At 47.9% G+C, this 15,718-nt stretch overlaps 1 protein-coding gene across 1 annotated transcript; it reads right to left on the reverse strand.

Moving 5' to 3' along the window:
* Positions 1-7,529: 7,529 nt before the first annotated feature.
* Positions 7,530-14,074, reverse strand: LOC103779807 (cytochrome c oxidase assembly factor 1 homolog). The gene is made up of 4 exons (XM_008947453.1): positions 13,981-14,074; positions 11,006-11,157; positions 9,038-9,114; positions 7,530-7,626 (listed from the first exon to the last, which is right to left on the reverse strand). Exons 1-4 carry the CDS (start codon positions 14,072-14,074, stop codon positions 7,530-7,532), a joined length of 420 nt encoding a protein of 139 aa, XP_008945701.1.
* Positions 14,075-15,718: the final 1,644 nt, after the last annotated feature.

The raw sequence follows: 15,718 nt of genomic DNA on the forward strand, positions 1-15,718 counted from the left end.
ACACAGCCAGTGCTGGGGTGACCTGATGAGCTTTCCTGTAAGGGTGGGAGAAAAAGCACTGCTGAAGAAGAGCTGAACCAAAAGCAGTGTGAGACTCCGGGGCAAGGAGCTTCCTTCCATAAGGCTTCATTGCCTGTGGCCTCGCTGCCTTCACTTGAAGCCATGTCAGAAAAATTTCACCTAAATAAAACTGTTCTATTGGACTTCCCCTACGGAATGAGATACTGGATATTCATGTAGGGAGGGCAGCTTCTCACTCCTTGAAGGCTTTCATATAGGCAAGCATCCACTAGTACTTGTCATTGAGTTTGGATGTGCTTACATCCCAGCTCAATCTGGATGTGATTTACACTGCAGAGATGCCTTTTATACTGTGGAGAAAGGAGACAGTTGCTGGATCCACCCCCTATAGACAGAAACCTGGAGAATCCTACTGAGAAGCTACTGAGATTTTCTTGGATAGCTGTGGTTGGCCATCCGTAGAAGTTAAAGAAGAATCTTTGAGACAGGAGAGTACTTATATTGTCTGTTCAGACTTTTTTAGGAATGACAGTACTCTCCATGGGCATCTCTCTTCTACTGTTCCATCATTTGGCACAGAAAATTTGCGTGGGGAGGGGACATAAGTTTAGAAAATTCTTTTGTCCGAGATGACAATTTCTCCCAGCTTCTGTCACTGCCATTTTGACTTTTTTTTTTGTTCAAATCGATGCTTCCTGACTTTTCCAAAGCTGAGCAGAGCACTGAGGTGGAAGCACACTCACATCCCACCCTTACAAACCCATGTTACATCTGCATACCTAAATGTGTAATAGCTTGGGGCAAACCATTTGAGGGACCTGTTTCAATTCCTGTTTGTAACCACAGATCATGTCTCAGATGGAGACTGGTACTGATGAAAAAGTAGATGCTGAGCAGCATACGTTTTGTCCTATATTTACTGTTTTTAATGTATGACAATGAAGCTTAACATGTATAAATGAACTATATGTACTTACTACAAGGCCAGCTTCTCCAATTGGCTGCTTTGAGATTTCCAGTGGGCTGCATTTCTTTAACTTTTTGTGCCTTAAGGTGTTCTTGTACAGCGTTTTTAACAGCCTGAAGAATTTGTATAAAGTTCTGAAAGTTTAACAGTGTAAGTTATAAACACAGCCTCTTCAATTGACTCTATAACAGCAAAAAATTGTCTATGACATTTAAGTGCAGGACTATCAGCCAGGCCCACTCACTTGAAGCTAATTCTGTCCCACTGTACGTGGGGGTAGAGCTGTAACGAGATATTTTTGCCCTGCACTGTAGAAAGGGGGTATTGAGGTTAATGTGTTTGAGAGGCTTAGTCACTAGTGAAGTAACACATTAAGACTGGGAACAAATCATTAGCTTATGGAGAGGAGCTGGTTCTCTGCAGCTCCATGGATGTGGAGGACTGCAGGGACACACGCAGTTTGTCTGAAAAAAGCTGCTCATGCCTTAAAGTGTTTGTGAGGAAAGGGGTGGATATGGAGAAGGAAGCAACTCCTGGACCCTGTGGGCAATGCTCTCTGTCCCCACTCTCCAGACTGGGCACCTGCTGCTGCCTTTGTAATGCTGCTTGCTTAAATGCCAGAAGCTGGAAGGAATGGCAGTGTAGATGTTCCTAGAAATGGCTGGAGAGTTATTTCTATGGTTCTGCTGCAAGATACAAGAACTATATCTATAGGCAGGGTATGTCCAGGCCTGAACCTGGAATAAACAGCAAACATCTAGTTGAAAGCAAAGCCTTGTCTTTCTTGTCTGGTGCTAAGTTCACCTCTTTAAGCAAGAGGCCATAGTTTTTATAGTCATTGAACTGCAAGTTCTACAAAATAATCCTTTTTTTTTTTTCTCTAAAGCTGAATTCGCATTGTGATTTATCTCATTTCTTACACCTTTCACTTGAGGGTCCCCAAATACAGAAGGGTGAATTCAAGCCTGCAATCCACCAGGTGAAGCTTGAGAGCTGTTAGGTAGGAAATGCAAAGAAAAATGAACAGCCTGTTCTCCACTGGTGGTGCTGGCAGGGGACAGGCAGGAGTGGGGGCATCGCTTGCACCAAGTTATTCCATGGCTTAAGAGCTCTCTTGAGTATTCTGGGTGCTGTTCTTGGAAGCCAGTTCAGTGTTTTAAAGAAATAGTGCCAGTTCATTGTACTTCTGATAAAGTGTTCACTGTTTCAGGAACTTCACAATAAAGGAAATTTTGTTTTCTGAACAGCTGATGAGTCTTTTGTTCTTCGTGCCTTGGGAAACACTTTAAAACATAATTTTTTTCTTCTTAAAAAGAATAATCTTTTTTCAAGACATCATTACTGACTTGAAACAGAATTCCAGAAGTTAAACTGGTTTATCTGGTGCAGGGTGGCTGGGTGATGACTGGAGTCAGTAGCAGGAGCTGGAGCACAGTGCTGCATTGCTAACGTGCAGCTTTCACACTCTGTGGTCGGGGATGGCACCTGCACGCCTGGCTCTGACCACCAGCTAGAAGTAGTTGCTGGAGCTGGGTTGTCCTATGCTGGATGCAATAGGTTACATCTCCAGTCCAAATGCCCTTGTGTTTCTCTAAGGACTTCTGGAAAGTTCTTTTTCCCCACACCCATATAGCAGGATTACTGATATTTTCACTTTCTGATGTATACATTTGTGCAACAGATAAAAATGCACCAGTTGTCTTTTCTACTCCAAAGCAATGTGCTTGCACTGTAGAGGCCTTCACAAGGCAGCACTTGCAGATGCTGAGTTAAGCTGTCATTGGATTAATAACTATAGTCACATTATCCATGTAAATCTTCCTGGGTTTTTTGTTTTTCCCTTGGTGTACACTAACCCTAAAAATAAGTTGCCACCAAATTTAGGACTATTATTTTAGATGTCTGACAGGTAGGAAATGACCCACCTGAAGATGGGGGGGTTGGAAGGGTGGTATTCAGATGCCAGTTGCGTAGCCAGGACAGGGTGGAGCAGCAGCAAATCAGCATTAATCCACATTCAACAAATCATGCTGAAAAGTGTGCTTGGAAGGAGAAGAACTTTTCACACCCCCTCCAAGGTGCACTGGTTCAGAACTGTGTTTGCCTGATGAGACTTCCTGTGGGGAAACTCGGAGCATCGACTAGGTGCTGGGTGAGAGAAGCATTTCCTCTTCTCATACGGCTTGATTGTGTTAATTGTTCCTGTATAGGTCTGTAAAAGTAAAATAATTCATTCCAATAAAAAGTACAACCCAGAACCTTTATAAAACAGGAAAAAAATGTCCATGTGGATGTGATAAAAATCTCTCTCACTTAAGAGAAGGTTAGGATTTGCCCAAGTGAAGCAGAGCGTTAGGACCTCAGCAGTTACTGCAGAATCAGGAGAGGAAAGGGAACACAACTGCTGGAGGGGATTATCTTTTTTCCTGGGAGCACAGAGACCTTAATTGCGTTAAGTCAGAACAGCAGCTGAGCTGGGGGTGGGTGGAAATCAGGGTACCCTGTCTCTTCAATGGGTTTGTAATCCCAGAGCACAGAGTGGCTGACACAGGTGCCTTGTAGCTAACCCTCCCAGAAGCACCTCCTGAGCTGGGGGCTGTTGCCTCGCCACCCTCCAGCAGCCTGGGGAGAGCCAGCCCCGCTGGAAGCTCTTGTCCTGGGCATTACCAACCCAAGGCTGCTTCTCAGAAGTCACTGAGCAAAGGTACTTGCTTCTGAATGTTCTAGGGAAGCCTGTTAACTGCAATGGCATTAGACTGGTCAAGAAATGCTGCAATTCTGGTATTTCTATGTATTTGGTGCTATACAAAATGAGCCAAAGGTGTGTTAGCTGGCTGTGATGTGTCTTCCAAAGTAACACCAAGAATGGGATAGATGTCTTACCACTGCTGGTGTTACAGGACTGCCTGGGCCATGCTGCAGGCACCTCTGGAACAAATTTCAAAGAAAACACGGAGGAAAATGAGTTTGCTTTGAAAAGCAGACAAGATACAGGCAAATGGTGGGAAAGAACTGGATGCATCCTCATTTCCAAACCAGGGGTGCACCCAAATGACTGATGTTCCCTGTGCAGTGCAAGACATCTGCCCAGGCTAGGAAGTGAACTGACAGGTCCATAAGTTGGACAAAACTGTATCACTGCCTGGAGAAACATGCTCCAAAGGGGGCCCAGCAGCCTGCTTAGCCTGTATGAAGCTGATGCTTCTAAAACACGTGGTTTTATACAGCCCCTATGTGCTAGTCAGGTCCAGCTCAAGTAGATGCAAGGTTGTAACAGTCTGGTGAGCAATAGTTGTTAGCCTTAGCTGTAAATGAAGTTCTCTCCCTGAGCAGCCTGCTGCCTTGATAGTTTCCTTGAGGGTGATGTCTGCCTGGCAGAAGCTATTAAAATCAAACTAGAGAGTAAGAAACAAACATGCAATCCAGCAAAGGTCATGAAGAGGATGGTTGTCTTAACCACACCAACAACTGGAAAAGGAACTATGCAAATTTTCAAGCCAATTTAAAAGAAATTATTTAACATACTGAAAATTACTGAGGTGGTTAAAAGGACTGCAGCACCTGTGAACAGGGCTGAAATTGTCACCCTGGAGAAGAGAAGCCTCGGGGAGGGATCTTATCAGTGTGTATAACATACCTGCGGGGGGAAGAGTAAAGAAGATGGAGCCAAGTTCTCAGTGGTGCCCAGAGGCAGGGTGAGAGGCAATGGGCACACACTGACATACAGGAAAGTCTGTATAAACATAAGGAAAAGCTTTTTTTACTGTGAGAACGGTTGAGCACTGGTAGAGCTTGTCCAGAGGTTGTAGAGTCTCCATCCTTGGTGATCTTCAAAACTTGCCTGGACACAGTCCCAGCAATCTGCTCTAGCTGACCCTGCTCTGAGTGAGGCAATTGCACTAGAGGCTCTCAGAGGCCCCTCCTGGCCCTAACCAATCTGTGATTAAAAAGGAATGGCTTCCTAAAGGAGCTTAAGTGGAGGGGGTTAAGATCATTTATCAAAAGACAAATATTTTCTCAATAAAAAGGAAATTATTGTCCAGACTGGTGCAGAGTGATATGCAACACAATGCAATTATAATCAATTAGTGCTTCAACAACCCAATGAGGTTAAATACAATCTAATCTGCTCCAGTGTTCCTTAGGAAAAAAAAGGCTGTGAGGGGAAGAAGGGTGCCCAGGTGCTCTCTTGAAGTTATTTGGTCTTTCAGCAGGTGCTGGTGGTTCAGAGACCTTTGCTCTCTCTATTTTCCTGGCATGCTCCAGCTCCTGGCTGCTCCTGTGTCCTCTCAGAAGGCAGCTGCCCTGGGCTGGGGTGTTTTCAGTAGGAGCCACATGACCAAAGCAGCCTGGCACTCAACACACTAGCTTGCTGCTTTTCTTTCAATGTATGCATCTTGAAAGAGGTCGAGCATGGAGAGGAAGTAGCTTCTGATGCTTTTCAAGGTCAAGAGGTAAGAGATTCTGTGTTTGCTGCCTGTTAGGTAGTAAAACAGAAGTGAGGATTTGAATGTGATTTTATTCTTGTCACTCCACTGATCTGCTGGCTTCCAGCTCCCCCCATTGTTTTCTCCCTTCTCCAGGTTTAAAGACTTGGTTTGGAGAAGCATGGGTATGATGTGATGGTATTGCCTGTTCTCACAGCTTTCATGACCCCATGGGTTGGTTAGGATGACCTGGAGTGCTCAGAGTTAGAAGTGTGCTCTGCTGGGTCTCTAGGGGGAAAGTGGGCAATGAAACCTCTTCACAAGCTTTGCTTCCCCCAGGCAAGGCAGTAAAACCTTGTGTGTTACTGGTGCTGTGTGGGGCTACCTCCCCCAGGCCCAGGGTGGCCAGGGCTACAGCCAGGCCAGGTGGTGGGGCAGCAGTTTGTGAAGCCAGGCACAAAAGGTGGGTGAAGGTTGGCCTGTGCCAGGTGCTCCTAGCAGAGCCCTGGGGAGGGACTAAGAGCCTGGGGTTGCTCCCCACAGCCACAGCTGCTTTGGAGGTTAATAACAAATCAAAGCTGCAGACAGGAAAATGGTAACTGATGCATGTGGTTGCTTTGGCTTTTACCTGTCAATTGTTTGGTTCCCAAACAAACTTCTTCAGCAGCCAAAAGCCAGAGCTGGTCAAGCTCTGAGACTCTGGATGGCCAGGAGATCGCCACATGTCCCGGGTGGTTTTCTTGCTAGGTGAGCTGCAGTCGTGCAAGGCTAAGTTTTTAAATCATGTGGTTTGTATTTTCTTTTGTGAAACCAGATCACAGTGATTCCAATCTTAAAGTTGGGACACTCTGACTCTCCTTCATTCACCCCAGTCCTTCCTCTGGCATGTTGGGCAATCATATGAGCTGGATCAGGTCTCGTAAGTCCTGTTCATCCTGGCAGCTCTTCATGAGTCCCAGACAAAGCTCATGTGTATTGTTTCTTCTGAAATGGCTTGTCCAAGATGCCTTGATGGGGGCCAGGAGGGGGAATTGAGTGCTCTAAGCTCTGTGCTTTCTGTAGCTGCAGAAAATCGAGCTGCTCTGCTACAACAAAACCCCAATACTCTTTTTTTCTAGACATTCTTAATGGCTCACATGTTACTTCAAGGTATGAAGGCAGGACAGTTACTTGTGTCTCTTCACTGTCTCAGACTATGCCTTAGGCTTTGCAAGTGCTTGAATGGGTGGTTTGGGGCTGGGCGTGGAAATTGTACAGGTTTTATCTTGTTGTTTGGGGAGTTTTGTTGCTTATTTCTCAGCTTGCTTCAGGTGACAGGCAATTCTCTACCCAGTTGACAGAATCAAAGCACAATCAAACTCTCCTGTAGTCAGAGTGAACTGTGGCAGTGTTCTACCTGCTCTGTGCCTCCTAAGTGTCCTCCTCACCAAGGAAAAGTGCTCCCCAGCACTCGTGTTGGGCTGCTTCTGAGTGAAACCTTCAGCACAACAAACACGTAGTGAGCCTCTTCCTGGACTTGAGCAGCCACAATGAGTGCCCTCAGTTACCTCATGAGCTTTTTAATGATAACTGTGAGGGTGCAAATCCACCTGACATAGGACTTGCCCATGAGGAGTGGAGGGGGCTGCTGCTGAGCTTCATCTGTGCTGCTTCAGCCCCCCTGCTTTAGGTGACGCCATGCTGAGGAACAGTGGGAACCAAAGCAGCAAGGGAAACGCTTTGAGAAGCTGACTTAGTCTTCCAGCCATGGCAGAGCAGCCCAAATGTCCTGACTTTGGTTCCCAGTTGTGAAGAAGCCCAGTTTCCTGGCAGTTTATTTATTTCAAATCCATAATACTAGCATAACACATGACTTCTCTGAAACACCATGTCTTTTGCAAGATATTTATTTTAGGCTTCTGCAGAACAGAACACGTGACTAAACCAGCAAAAGAAAGAAATTACAATTATGACAATGATGAGGTCGATCTTGGAGAGAAAATTGTCTTGAGAGCACCCACTTAAGTGAAACTGTCACTTGTGACAACTGTGTGCATTCACAGACCCAGCAGGGTATGATGGATTCGTGGCTCCTTCAGCTCCAGGGGAGGTGGAGAACCAGCTGCCTTTGATTTTCAGCTTTCTTGCACACCAGGGCTTTCCACTGGGGAGGGGTAAACAGGAATATTCTGACCGTCCCGCAGCTTCAAGGTGACATCCTGAAGGCACCAGCTGACACCAACAAAAAGAGATTTTTAGCTTGTTTCAGTGGCTTTTAATATAATAGTAAAGTTGTTGTAGAAACGGCTGGCACAGAGAAACCAATCGATCCATGCACTCATGGCTTTTAAATAACTCTCTCAGGTGTTTTAAAATGGGGTTTGCATGTCCCAGCTTCTGAAAGCTGTTCCCACTAACAGCATAGCACAGCCCAGATGTAAAGGTCTGGGATGCATGTTCCTATTTGTTGCAACTCAAATAAAATCCTGCCAGCTGCTTTTAGACAGCACATTCCTCCCCTGGCCCAGCACCTTTCCTCCTCTCCGTCCTGCAGGTGCTTTCCTTGCTCCACTCCTCTCCAGCCTTGGAGCCAGGCTGTGTTAAGGAATTATCCTGTCTTGGAGGGGTTTGAATGCTGTGTGATTGCTCAGGGTGAGTGCTGAAACTCTGACAGGGTCCAGCAGTGGTTACTCCAAGGAAAAGGCAAACTGCTTTTGTGGGAGACTGAGTGGGAGCCCTTTCCTTCCTTCTGCTCCAAACCTGCTTGTGTGAGACTGCTCATGCTGCTTTTCTAGCTGGGAAGAACTACTGCTTTGGGGGACTAAGTTAAGATATTGCAGAAGCTCCTGGTGCTTGCCCAGCGCTGCTTTTGCTGGAGCTGGTGCTGAGCAGGTAGAATTAGCTAATTAGGCTGCTGCACCTCTCTGCAATGAGAGCCCTGTGTCAGGGCTCTCTGCTCGCCAGCCTTCCGCCTCCATCCAGCTCCTTGTTTGGTCGCCCTTGCCTCTGGGCACCCTCCCCATCCCTGTGCTGCCTGCACCTGGGTGAATGCCCCCTCCTCCAGGGCCAAACCAGCTCACACACTCCAAATTTCCCTTTTTTCTTCAGCTGCCCTCTGTTGTTTTTTAATAACCACATAAATAAACCACTATGGACAGAGCGTGTGCTCAGAGTTGGAAGCATTTTGATGGCTTAGGAGCCCCACACCTCCTGGTGTGATTTAACTGCCCCATTGGTCTGGTTGCCACCCTGGCCTCCACGGGCAGTGCCCACATACACGCCCTGCAGAGCTGAGGGAGGACAGCTGTCCAATGGCCCCTGCCCTGCCCTGGGGAGGGGACAGTCCCCTCAGCTGGTAGCAGTTGTCTGTCTCCTGAGCTACACTCTGCAGAGCACCTTTCACTCAGACGGGGGCTCGTGTTGCTCTTCTGTGTGCATCCACAGGGGTGAATTCAATCCATTTCTCAACTCACTGATGTTTTTCTCATACTAACATCATAACCCTCCACAAGGCTGCCAGACATGGGTTTCTGCTTTCTCTGTGTGTGTGATCTCAGCAACACGGATGGCTAAAGCAAGCATCCTGCCCTCTCTTCTCCTGCCCCTTCCCTCCCCGTGTCCCTGTAGCTGCCCCGGCACGCACCGTTGTTGGGAGTGGTCCATCTCTGAGCTAATGCAGAGGTACCCTGCTGATTTTGTTCCAGATACTGGTAACTTTATCTGCAAATGTAAAAGCATGTTCCAGATTCAGTGAGGCGTGTTATGAAATGGACACTTACCCCTTCTGTAGTCAAAGTTGTAACACATTTTTAACCCAACTCTGACTTTAAACTATGTTTTAAACTGTATTTTAGAGTTTCACCAAGCTTTCTAGTGGCTAAGGTGTGCGTGGCTATACAAGTACATCTATTCTGCCACACATGAATCTCTGCTGAAAGAATGTGCTGTGTTACAGCTGCAACCCCCAGGGAAAACCACTCGCTCTCTGAAATGTTTATGAGCAAACACTTTTCCTTACCAGAATGCACGGTGATCCTGAGGTGACCTGCGCTCTGTTAGAGCTCCCCATAACCATAACAAACCTGGAGGCTGAGATCCTCCACAGGCCAGTCCCTTAACATGCGTTGAGGCAACGAGATGTTCAGTGATTCTTCTCAGTGTCACAAACTCTACCACTCAGTTGTTGGACAAACAAAGCTTGGAGCTGCAGCAGGGACCACAGCTAATTGCACTCGGTATTATGTCTGAATAAAAGAAGTGTGTTTTGGGTGAAGCGTTTGCTGGTGGCATTGCAATCACCAAGAGAAAATGCCAGGGGTTCTCTAACAGGCACAGGAGGTGGGACTGTTGTGGAGTCAGTAGATCAATCTGTGATATAATTATTAATGATGATTAACTGGCTTATTTCATGAGAACAGGACAGCTCAGGAGCACGAAAAAGCAGAGAAGAAAGTTGGTGGTTTGTGCCTTGGGTGAGGTCAGCAGAAGGCAGGGTTTGACTTCACCCTGAGTCACCCAAGCAACCAGCATTCCTGAACAGTGACACAGGGAAATGTCAGTGGGACAGGTTCTCTCTTCAATGGCCTAGGAGGTTGTGTGGGGTTTTGCACAATTTTGGCCTTAGACATGTTTCCTGGTAGAATCTCTAAAACCCAGAAAGCAGGGAAAGCTTTTGGGCTAGGATATTGTGGGTGAAGCTTGGTTGGAGCAAGATGGAAAGTGGAATTTTATGTCAGTTGGTTAAAGGTTAATTTTTCTTGCCTGGACAGCCCCTCTCCTTCACTGTCCCTTCTGCCCCATTCTTCAATGCCCTTCCTTGGTCCCTAGGACAAAACTACTCACCAGGAGGAAGAAAAGATTCAAATGTGATGAGATCCCCCAGTGAAGGACCTGGAGAGGTCACTAGGGACACTTTGCTTCACTAGCAAAACCAGGGAAGGGCAGCCAGTCTTGGATTAAGGACTGAAAACACGGATGGAATGTCTTTTTCCAGCAGCAACCCAAGTGGACTTGTGTTAGCGAGGTTTGCCCCGGCCCAGCCCCAGGCTGATGCAAGGCATTGTGCAACACCTCAGCACCCAGCCCAGCGTTCTCCAGTCACAACGTCACCCCAGCACCCCGAGACCTGTCCTCCACAGCACAGGCTCACAGATGCTTTCAGAACCTGCACCGTTTCTGCTCTGCCACAGCCTGGCTCCTCAGCAGCTGTAAAATTCTGCTCTGGACAGAGCTCTAAAAACTAGCGTGTGACGTATCCGGTGGCGAGGGGGAGGCAGCTGCTCTGCTATTCTAAAGCTGGACTTGATACCTTTCCTACAATGGTTTTGTGGCTTACAGTAGCAGGAGGGGATCGACTGGCTTGGGAGGTCCTTTGGCCTCCTGATGTGCCCATACAGCACAGTGTGAAGATGCTGCTCTTGCTGGTCCGAGTCCCACACGTGAGTGTAGATTTATGCTCTAGAAATCCATTCCTCTCCCAAATCACTTGGCATCCCGTCCTACTGCCTTCCAGTGCCTCCAAGTGCCTCGTGACCTGCTGAAAATCCCCTGGCTGATTTTGTCACCTGATGCCTTGGGAAGCCCCCCTGTGACACCACCTCCCCAGCATTACCTGTGCTCTCTCCGTGTCCACACGATTACTCCCATCTGTCAGTCGGATGTTGTGAACCTTAAGAGGGGGGGCACCCAGGGCTTCCAGGGCATCAGCATTGCTGTTCAGCTGCTCCAAAGCCTGCTGGTAATACTGGGTCCTGGCAAAACTTTCTAGGTGAGAGAAACAGGGTAGTGAGGAAACGGCACACTTAAAATCAAAACATAAGTAAAAAAGAAGACATTTCCTCCAGACTGCCACACCCTCCCTGAAAAACAATCTAAAACTTTAAACTAGGTGAAATATGGCTGAAAGAGGAAGCACACCATTCCATCAGAGAAGCAGTGCTGAACTGGAATGTTGTTCAGCTCATTTAAGTGGAGGACTCTGAATACAGCCTGATATATAGTGATACACAATTCAGCTCATGGATGTGTCTCCCTGCTTGTCATAGGTTCGTACGTCATCTAAAAGGAACAAAAAACAAAGGGGGGAGGAGCAATCATAATGATGAATATCTCAACTAGTTCTGAAGGTAATTCCATTTTTTTTTTTAAGAGGTACTGAAAGTACTCGATGAATGGAGAATATTTTGCAGACATTGGGGTGGGACAGGAGCAGCTGCTGCTCTGAAACTCGTGCTGTGGTCTTGAGGTAGCTTTTCAAGTGGCACCAAGGAAGCTGCAGCTCTGCTGCTGGACACATTAAAAGGCAGGCACAAAGAAGAGCCATTAGAGTTAATGGCCAAGCAGCAACAAAAGCACAGTGGCCTGGGTGCTGCAGTGCTGGCATATGGGGGACGACTGCAGTAAACTGCTATTTATCAATGTCTGGTTACTATGTGGAGCTGGGAACGGTGGCCACTGCACAGTGCAGAGCTCTGAGGCTGGAAATGTGCCCACCCTCCCTGTAGAGGCAGGGGCTTGCTTACAAACACTTTAAGGCTTGCCTGCTGAGACTTCTAGATGTGCTTCACACCAACCTAACTTCACCCTCTTGACATTAAGAAGGGCAGAATTAAGATAAGGATGTGCGCATGTAAAAATCCTGCTCTGGCAACTTCACTCTTGCCTTCCAAAGAGTTTAAAACAAGGTGTGAGGTTTGTTTCCTGGTATCTTGCCTGCCAGTATTACTCTTGGAGGGTGAGGCAGAAGGATGCTGCCCCCTCTCCCTAATTAGAGGCATCCCCTGTGAGCAGGCAGCATCCAGTTGGCATAGAAACAGCTTTGCCAGGCTGCAGCCTGTGCTGGTCCTCCCTGGCCCCCTGGGCCACCCGAAGGAGCTTCAGCAAAAGGGACTGCAGCACGCCAGCCCTTTAGTGCCCACAGATCATGACAAGAAGCCACCCTCACCATGTTAAAAGTATATTGTACTCATCCTGCAGGTTTGAGTTTTCTGGTGCTCCTTCTCAGCTGTTCCTTGTTAGGATTTCATGTACTGGACACAAAATGCCCAACTAATCCATCTGTCTACACATTTTCAGTAGGAGAGCTGAGAAGATGCTGGGATTGGCTGGGGAGACTGTTCCCATGAGAAGGGTGTGGGGGTGAAGAGAGCTGAGTAGAAATAGGATTACACAAGTGTTTGTACAAGCCTTCACAGAAACCACACACTTGTAAACTTCCCTTCAGCCTGAAGGAAGGGGGGAAGCACCCCTCTCCCTCTGCTCCCACCACTATGGAAGCCACTTGCTCCTCAAAGGTCCCAGCATGGGCCAGTTCTGTGCACCAGGACAGCAGAAGGAACTGGGATAGCCCTGGATGTGGGTCAAGGAAGGAAGGGTCCTATTGTGGCTCTCCTGTGTTGGAGGCTATGGAAGGACACACTCTGCAGCAGAAAGTGTCCTTCCAACAGCCTGGTTGGCTTGTCACTGTTATCAGACAGCTACTCAGTGGCCACCAACATTGCAACAGAGCAAGAAGTAGCCATCGTGTTGCACCACTTCACTGCACAGGCAAGTGACACAGGGAACAAGCCTTTTGCTTCTCCCCCCCCTTGAGATTTCTAAATAACAGTGCTGAAGCTGAAAATTAAGAAGTGCTAATGTCCTTGATAAATCCAGATTCAACATTTTTAAAGCATAAGAGGATCATATATCTGTCACGTACTCCAGAGCTTGAGGGCATGAGCTGCCTAAAATTAAAGCCTGTTTTCCAGCCTTGACTGATTTGTTACTAATACGTGTAAAATGAAGGGGAGGTTTTGGAGCTTATCTGAGGGTTTGAGGAACAGGCTTGGCTACACTTTCCTAGCAACATCCTCTGATATCAGGGTTGGTGAAAAGCAGTATCATTTGATAGCACCAGCAAGGGAGAGGCATAGGGCCAAGAGGCCTATAGCAGCCCCAGGAGGGGCAAAGCATATTTCTGGTTTGATGCTAAGTATCTAGAAAGAATTTTAGAAAAAAATACACAACTATCATTTGGACTAATAATTTGGAGTCTTGGCCAAAGACACAGAGCAACTAGAGCTGTCCAGAAACAGCAATGCCACCTGTCTGGCTTTCCTCTCCTTGTCTTCTCGATGCAGAGTGCTCTTATCTGCCCTTCACTGAGGAGAAACTAATGATGTCTTAGCACTTGACAGGTGTGTTGTGTTTAAAGGCCAGTGCCACAGAGAGATTTGCAGATAAAACCACTAGACATTAACACCTTCTCACTGATGGTCCTCTTTTCCTGCCCAGTTGTAAAATCTCAGTAAGAAATGAAACCTCTGCTGCTGCTTAAGCTTTCACTTTGCCCTCACTCTTAGGAAACACCCCAAAACCAGACTTTCTCCTGCTCCCTATTGCAATACCCACCTCTGGAAATGTGTGGAGCGGCAGCCCTGGGGCCGCACAAAGTGGAGCCCAAGGAGGCAGAACCCAGAGTCTCAGGCACACTTCCCATAACTTCATCTGCTTTTCACAACTTGCATGCTGCTATTTTCCCTCTTGCACAAAAGTGAGTGAAAGGGGCAGAGGAGAAATAAGGTTGCTAACGGCACCAAGGCTTACTTTGCATAAGATTATACATCACGATGCATCCCCCGCCGCTGAACAGCCCCATGAAAACAGCCATTTGCTGCAGCTTTCTTAGAGAAGCTGGCATTTTTCCCACCTGAAAAGAAAAAGGGAAGACATTTGTTGTAAAAGAAGAAAGCTGAGGGGTTATTCTCCCCCCTCCTCCCCCTCCCTCAGAGCCCTTTCCAAGCAGGCCTGAATGGAAGGGCGGCGCGCGGGCACCGGGCTCCCGCTCCCACCGCGCGCCCGGGAGGAAGGGTGGTGAGAACAGGGCAAACCCAGGCCCTGGCGGGGTTCAATGTGTTTATTCAGCTCCTTCGAGCGATGCCACCGCTTTGCTAATTGCCGAGAGGAAGATGACCTCCCTGGCGTGGCCGGGGGCCAGGGGAGCGCCGCGCGGGGGCTGCGGGGCCCTGGGCTGGCACACGGGAGCACTCGGGCTGCGGGGCTGCGCTTCGCTCTCGAGTAAACTCCTCTCCAGTAAACACGCTCCCGGCAGGGCTGGATTTGGCCACAAGTGGTAAGGGACAGAGCCAAGCCAGAGCAGTGCCAGCAAAGATAATGGAGCCAGGGTGTGTGTACTCTGTTGTGTTGTTTTTTTTCCCAAGCCATGGATAAACAGGAAGGCTCTTGCAAGTCATTCTTCTTCCTTCCTGCACCCCCCAGTCCAAACTCACCCTTTGAGTGAGTCACAGTTCTGGCATTTGAATGAATGACCCAGCAAAATCAGGAACGCCTCTGAGAAAGTCCATCTTCTGAGTATTTCCACAGTTGGGAAAGTGGGGGACCATGTGGCCTGAAGAGCTTGAGATGATGCTCCTGCCCACAGCAGGTTAGTAGGAGTTGAGGTGACTTATCAGTGGGAGAGCAACATGTTGCTTCAGGATGTGGCAAGATGGGCCTTGCCTGAGCATCCAAGTATTGGCTTATGTTTTTGCTTCTCTCGCAGCTGGGCTGGTAGAGAGGAATGGGCCTGACAGCAATTACAAAGACAAAATTAGCAAAAGGCTGCCCTGTTTGATGTAAGCACACAGGTATCTGAATAACTGCGGTAGCTGCATGCAACTTTCATCCCAAAGGTTTCACATCTTGATCCTAGTGCCACAGTGTTGAGACTGAAGTGCCACATGTGGTGAGAGCTGTCAATAAATCAGGGCCCAGACCAGCTCCAGAACCATGACCCGGGCAAGGTGGTCAGAGTTCTGTTGGGAAAGGCACCTCCAGCACCCCCCGGGTACGCCTCAGCCACAGCTCAGAGAGGGTGGAGAGGCAAACATCAGGTCTTCTTTCTGCCCAGGCTACGTCAGGGTGACACGGGCAGGCTCCCTCTGCTCACCTCTCTGCTGGCATGCCTGTGCAGCATCTCTTGCATCTTCTAGCCTGAGGGAAGCTGTGGATGCAACCCAGGTACAACTCCCATCTACTGCCCTCTTAGCATTCAATCATAACACATCCTATTCCACAGTCAAAGGCTCTCCTTGTTGGCTAGTACTCTTGCTTTTAAGAGCTCTAGGTATTTGCTTTTACTGTTTAATTCAAAGTTATGGATGGCTAGTAATGGTAGCAAACCAGAGAAGCATGTGGGTATTATGCCCATTTTATACTCCCAAACACCCCAAGTAGTGCCACTTGTACAGAGGGTCACCATCTCTCTCTCCCTCCTGATCAACTTCTCTGACGAGTTTTCTTCTTCACTTCCCCTGGGGAACTTGAGCGGTGTGAGAAGTTGCAG

This window comes from Merops nubicus, unplaced genomic scaffold (genome assembly GCF_000691845.1).
Source record: "Merops nubicus isolate BGI_N331 unplaced genomic scaffold, ASM69184v1 scaffold40779, whole genome shotgun sequence".
Classification (NCBI taxonomy): domain Eukaryota; kingdom Metazoa; phylum Chordata; class Aves; order Coraciiformes; family Meropidae; genus Merops; species Merops nubicus.

Excerpts from the sequence above, each read along its gene's own strand:
- LOC103779807 (XM_008947453.1), bottom strand. The coding sequence starts at position 14,074 with ATGCCAGCTTCTCTAAGAAAGCTGCAGCAAATGGCTGTTTTCATGGGG. Across the intron at positions 11,158-13,980 it reads GATGTATAATCTTATGCAAA|AAAGTTTTGCCAGGACCCAG; the intron begins GTAAGCCTTGGT and ends TCTCTCACCTAG. Across the intron at positions 7,627-9,037 it reads ATGGACCACTCCCAACAACG|CTGGTGCCTTCAGGATGTCA; the intron begins GTGCGTGCCGGG and ends TGTTGGTGTCAG.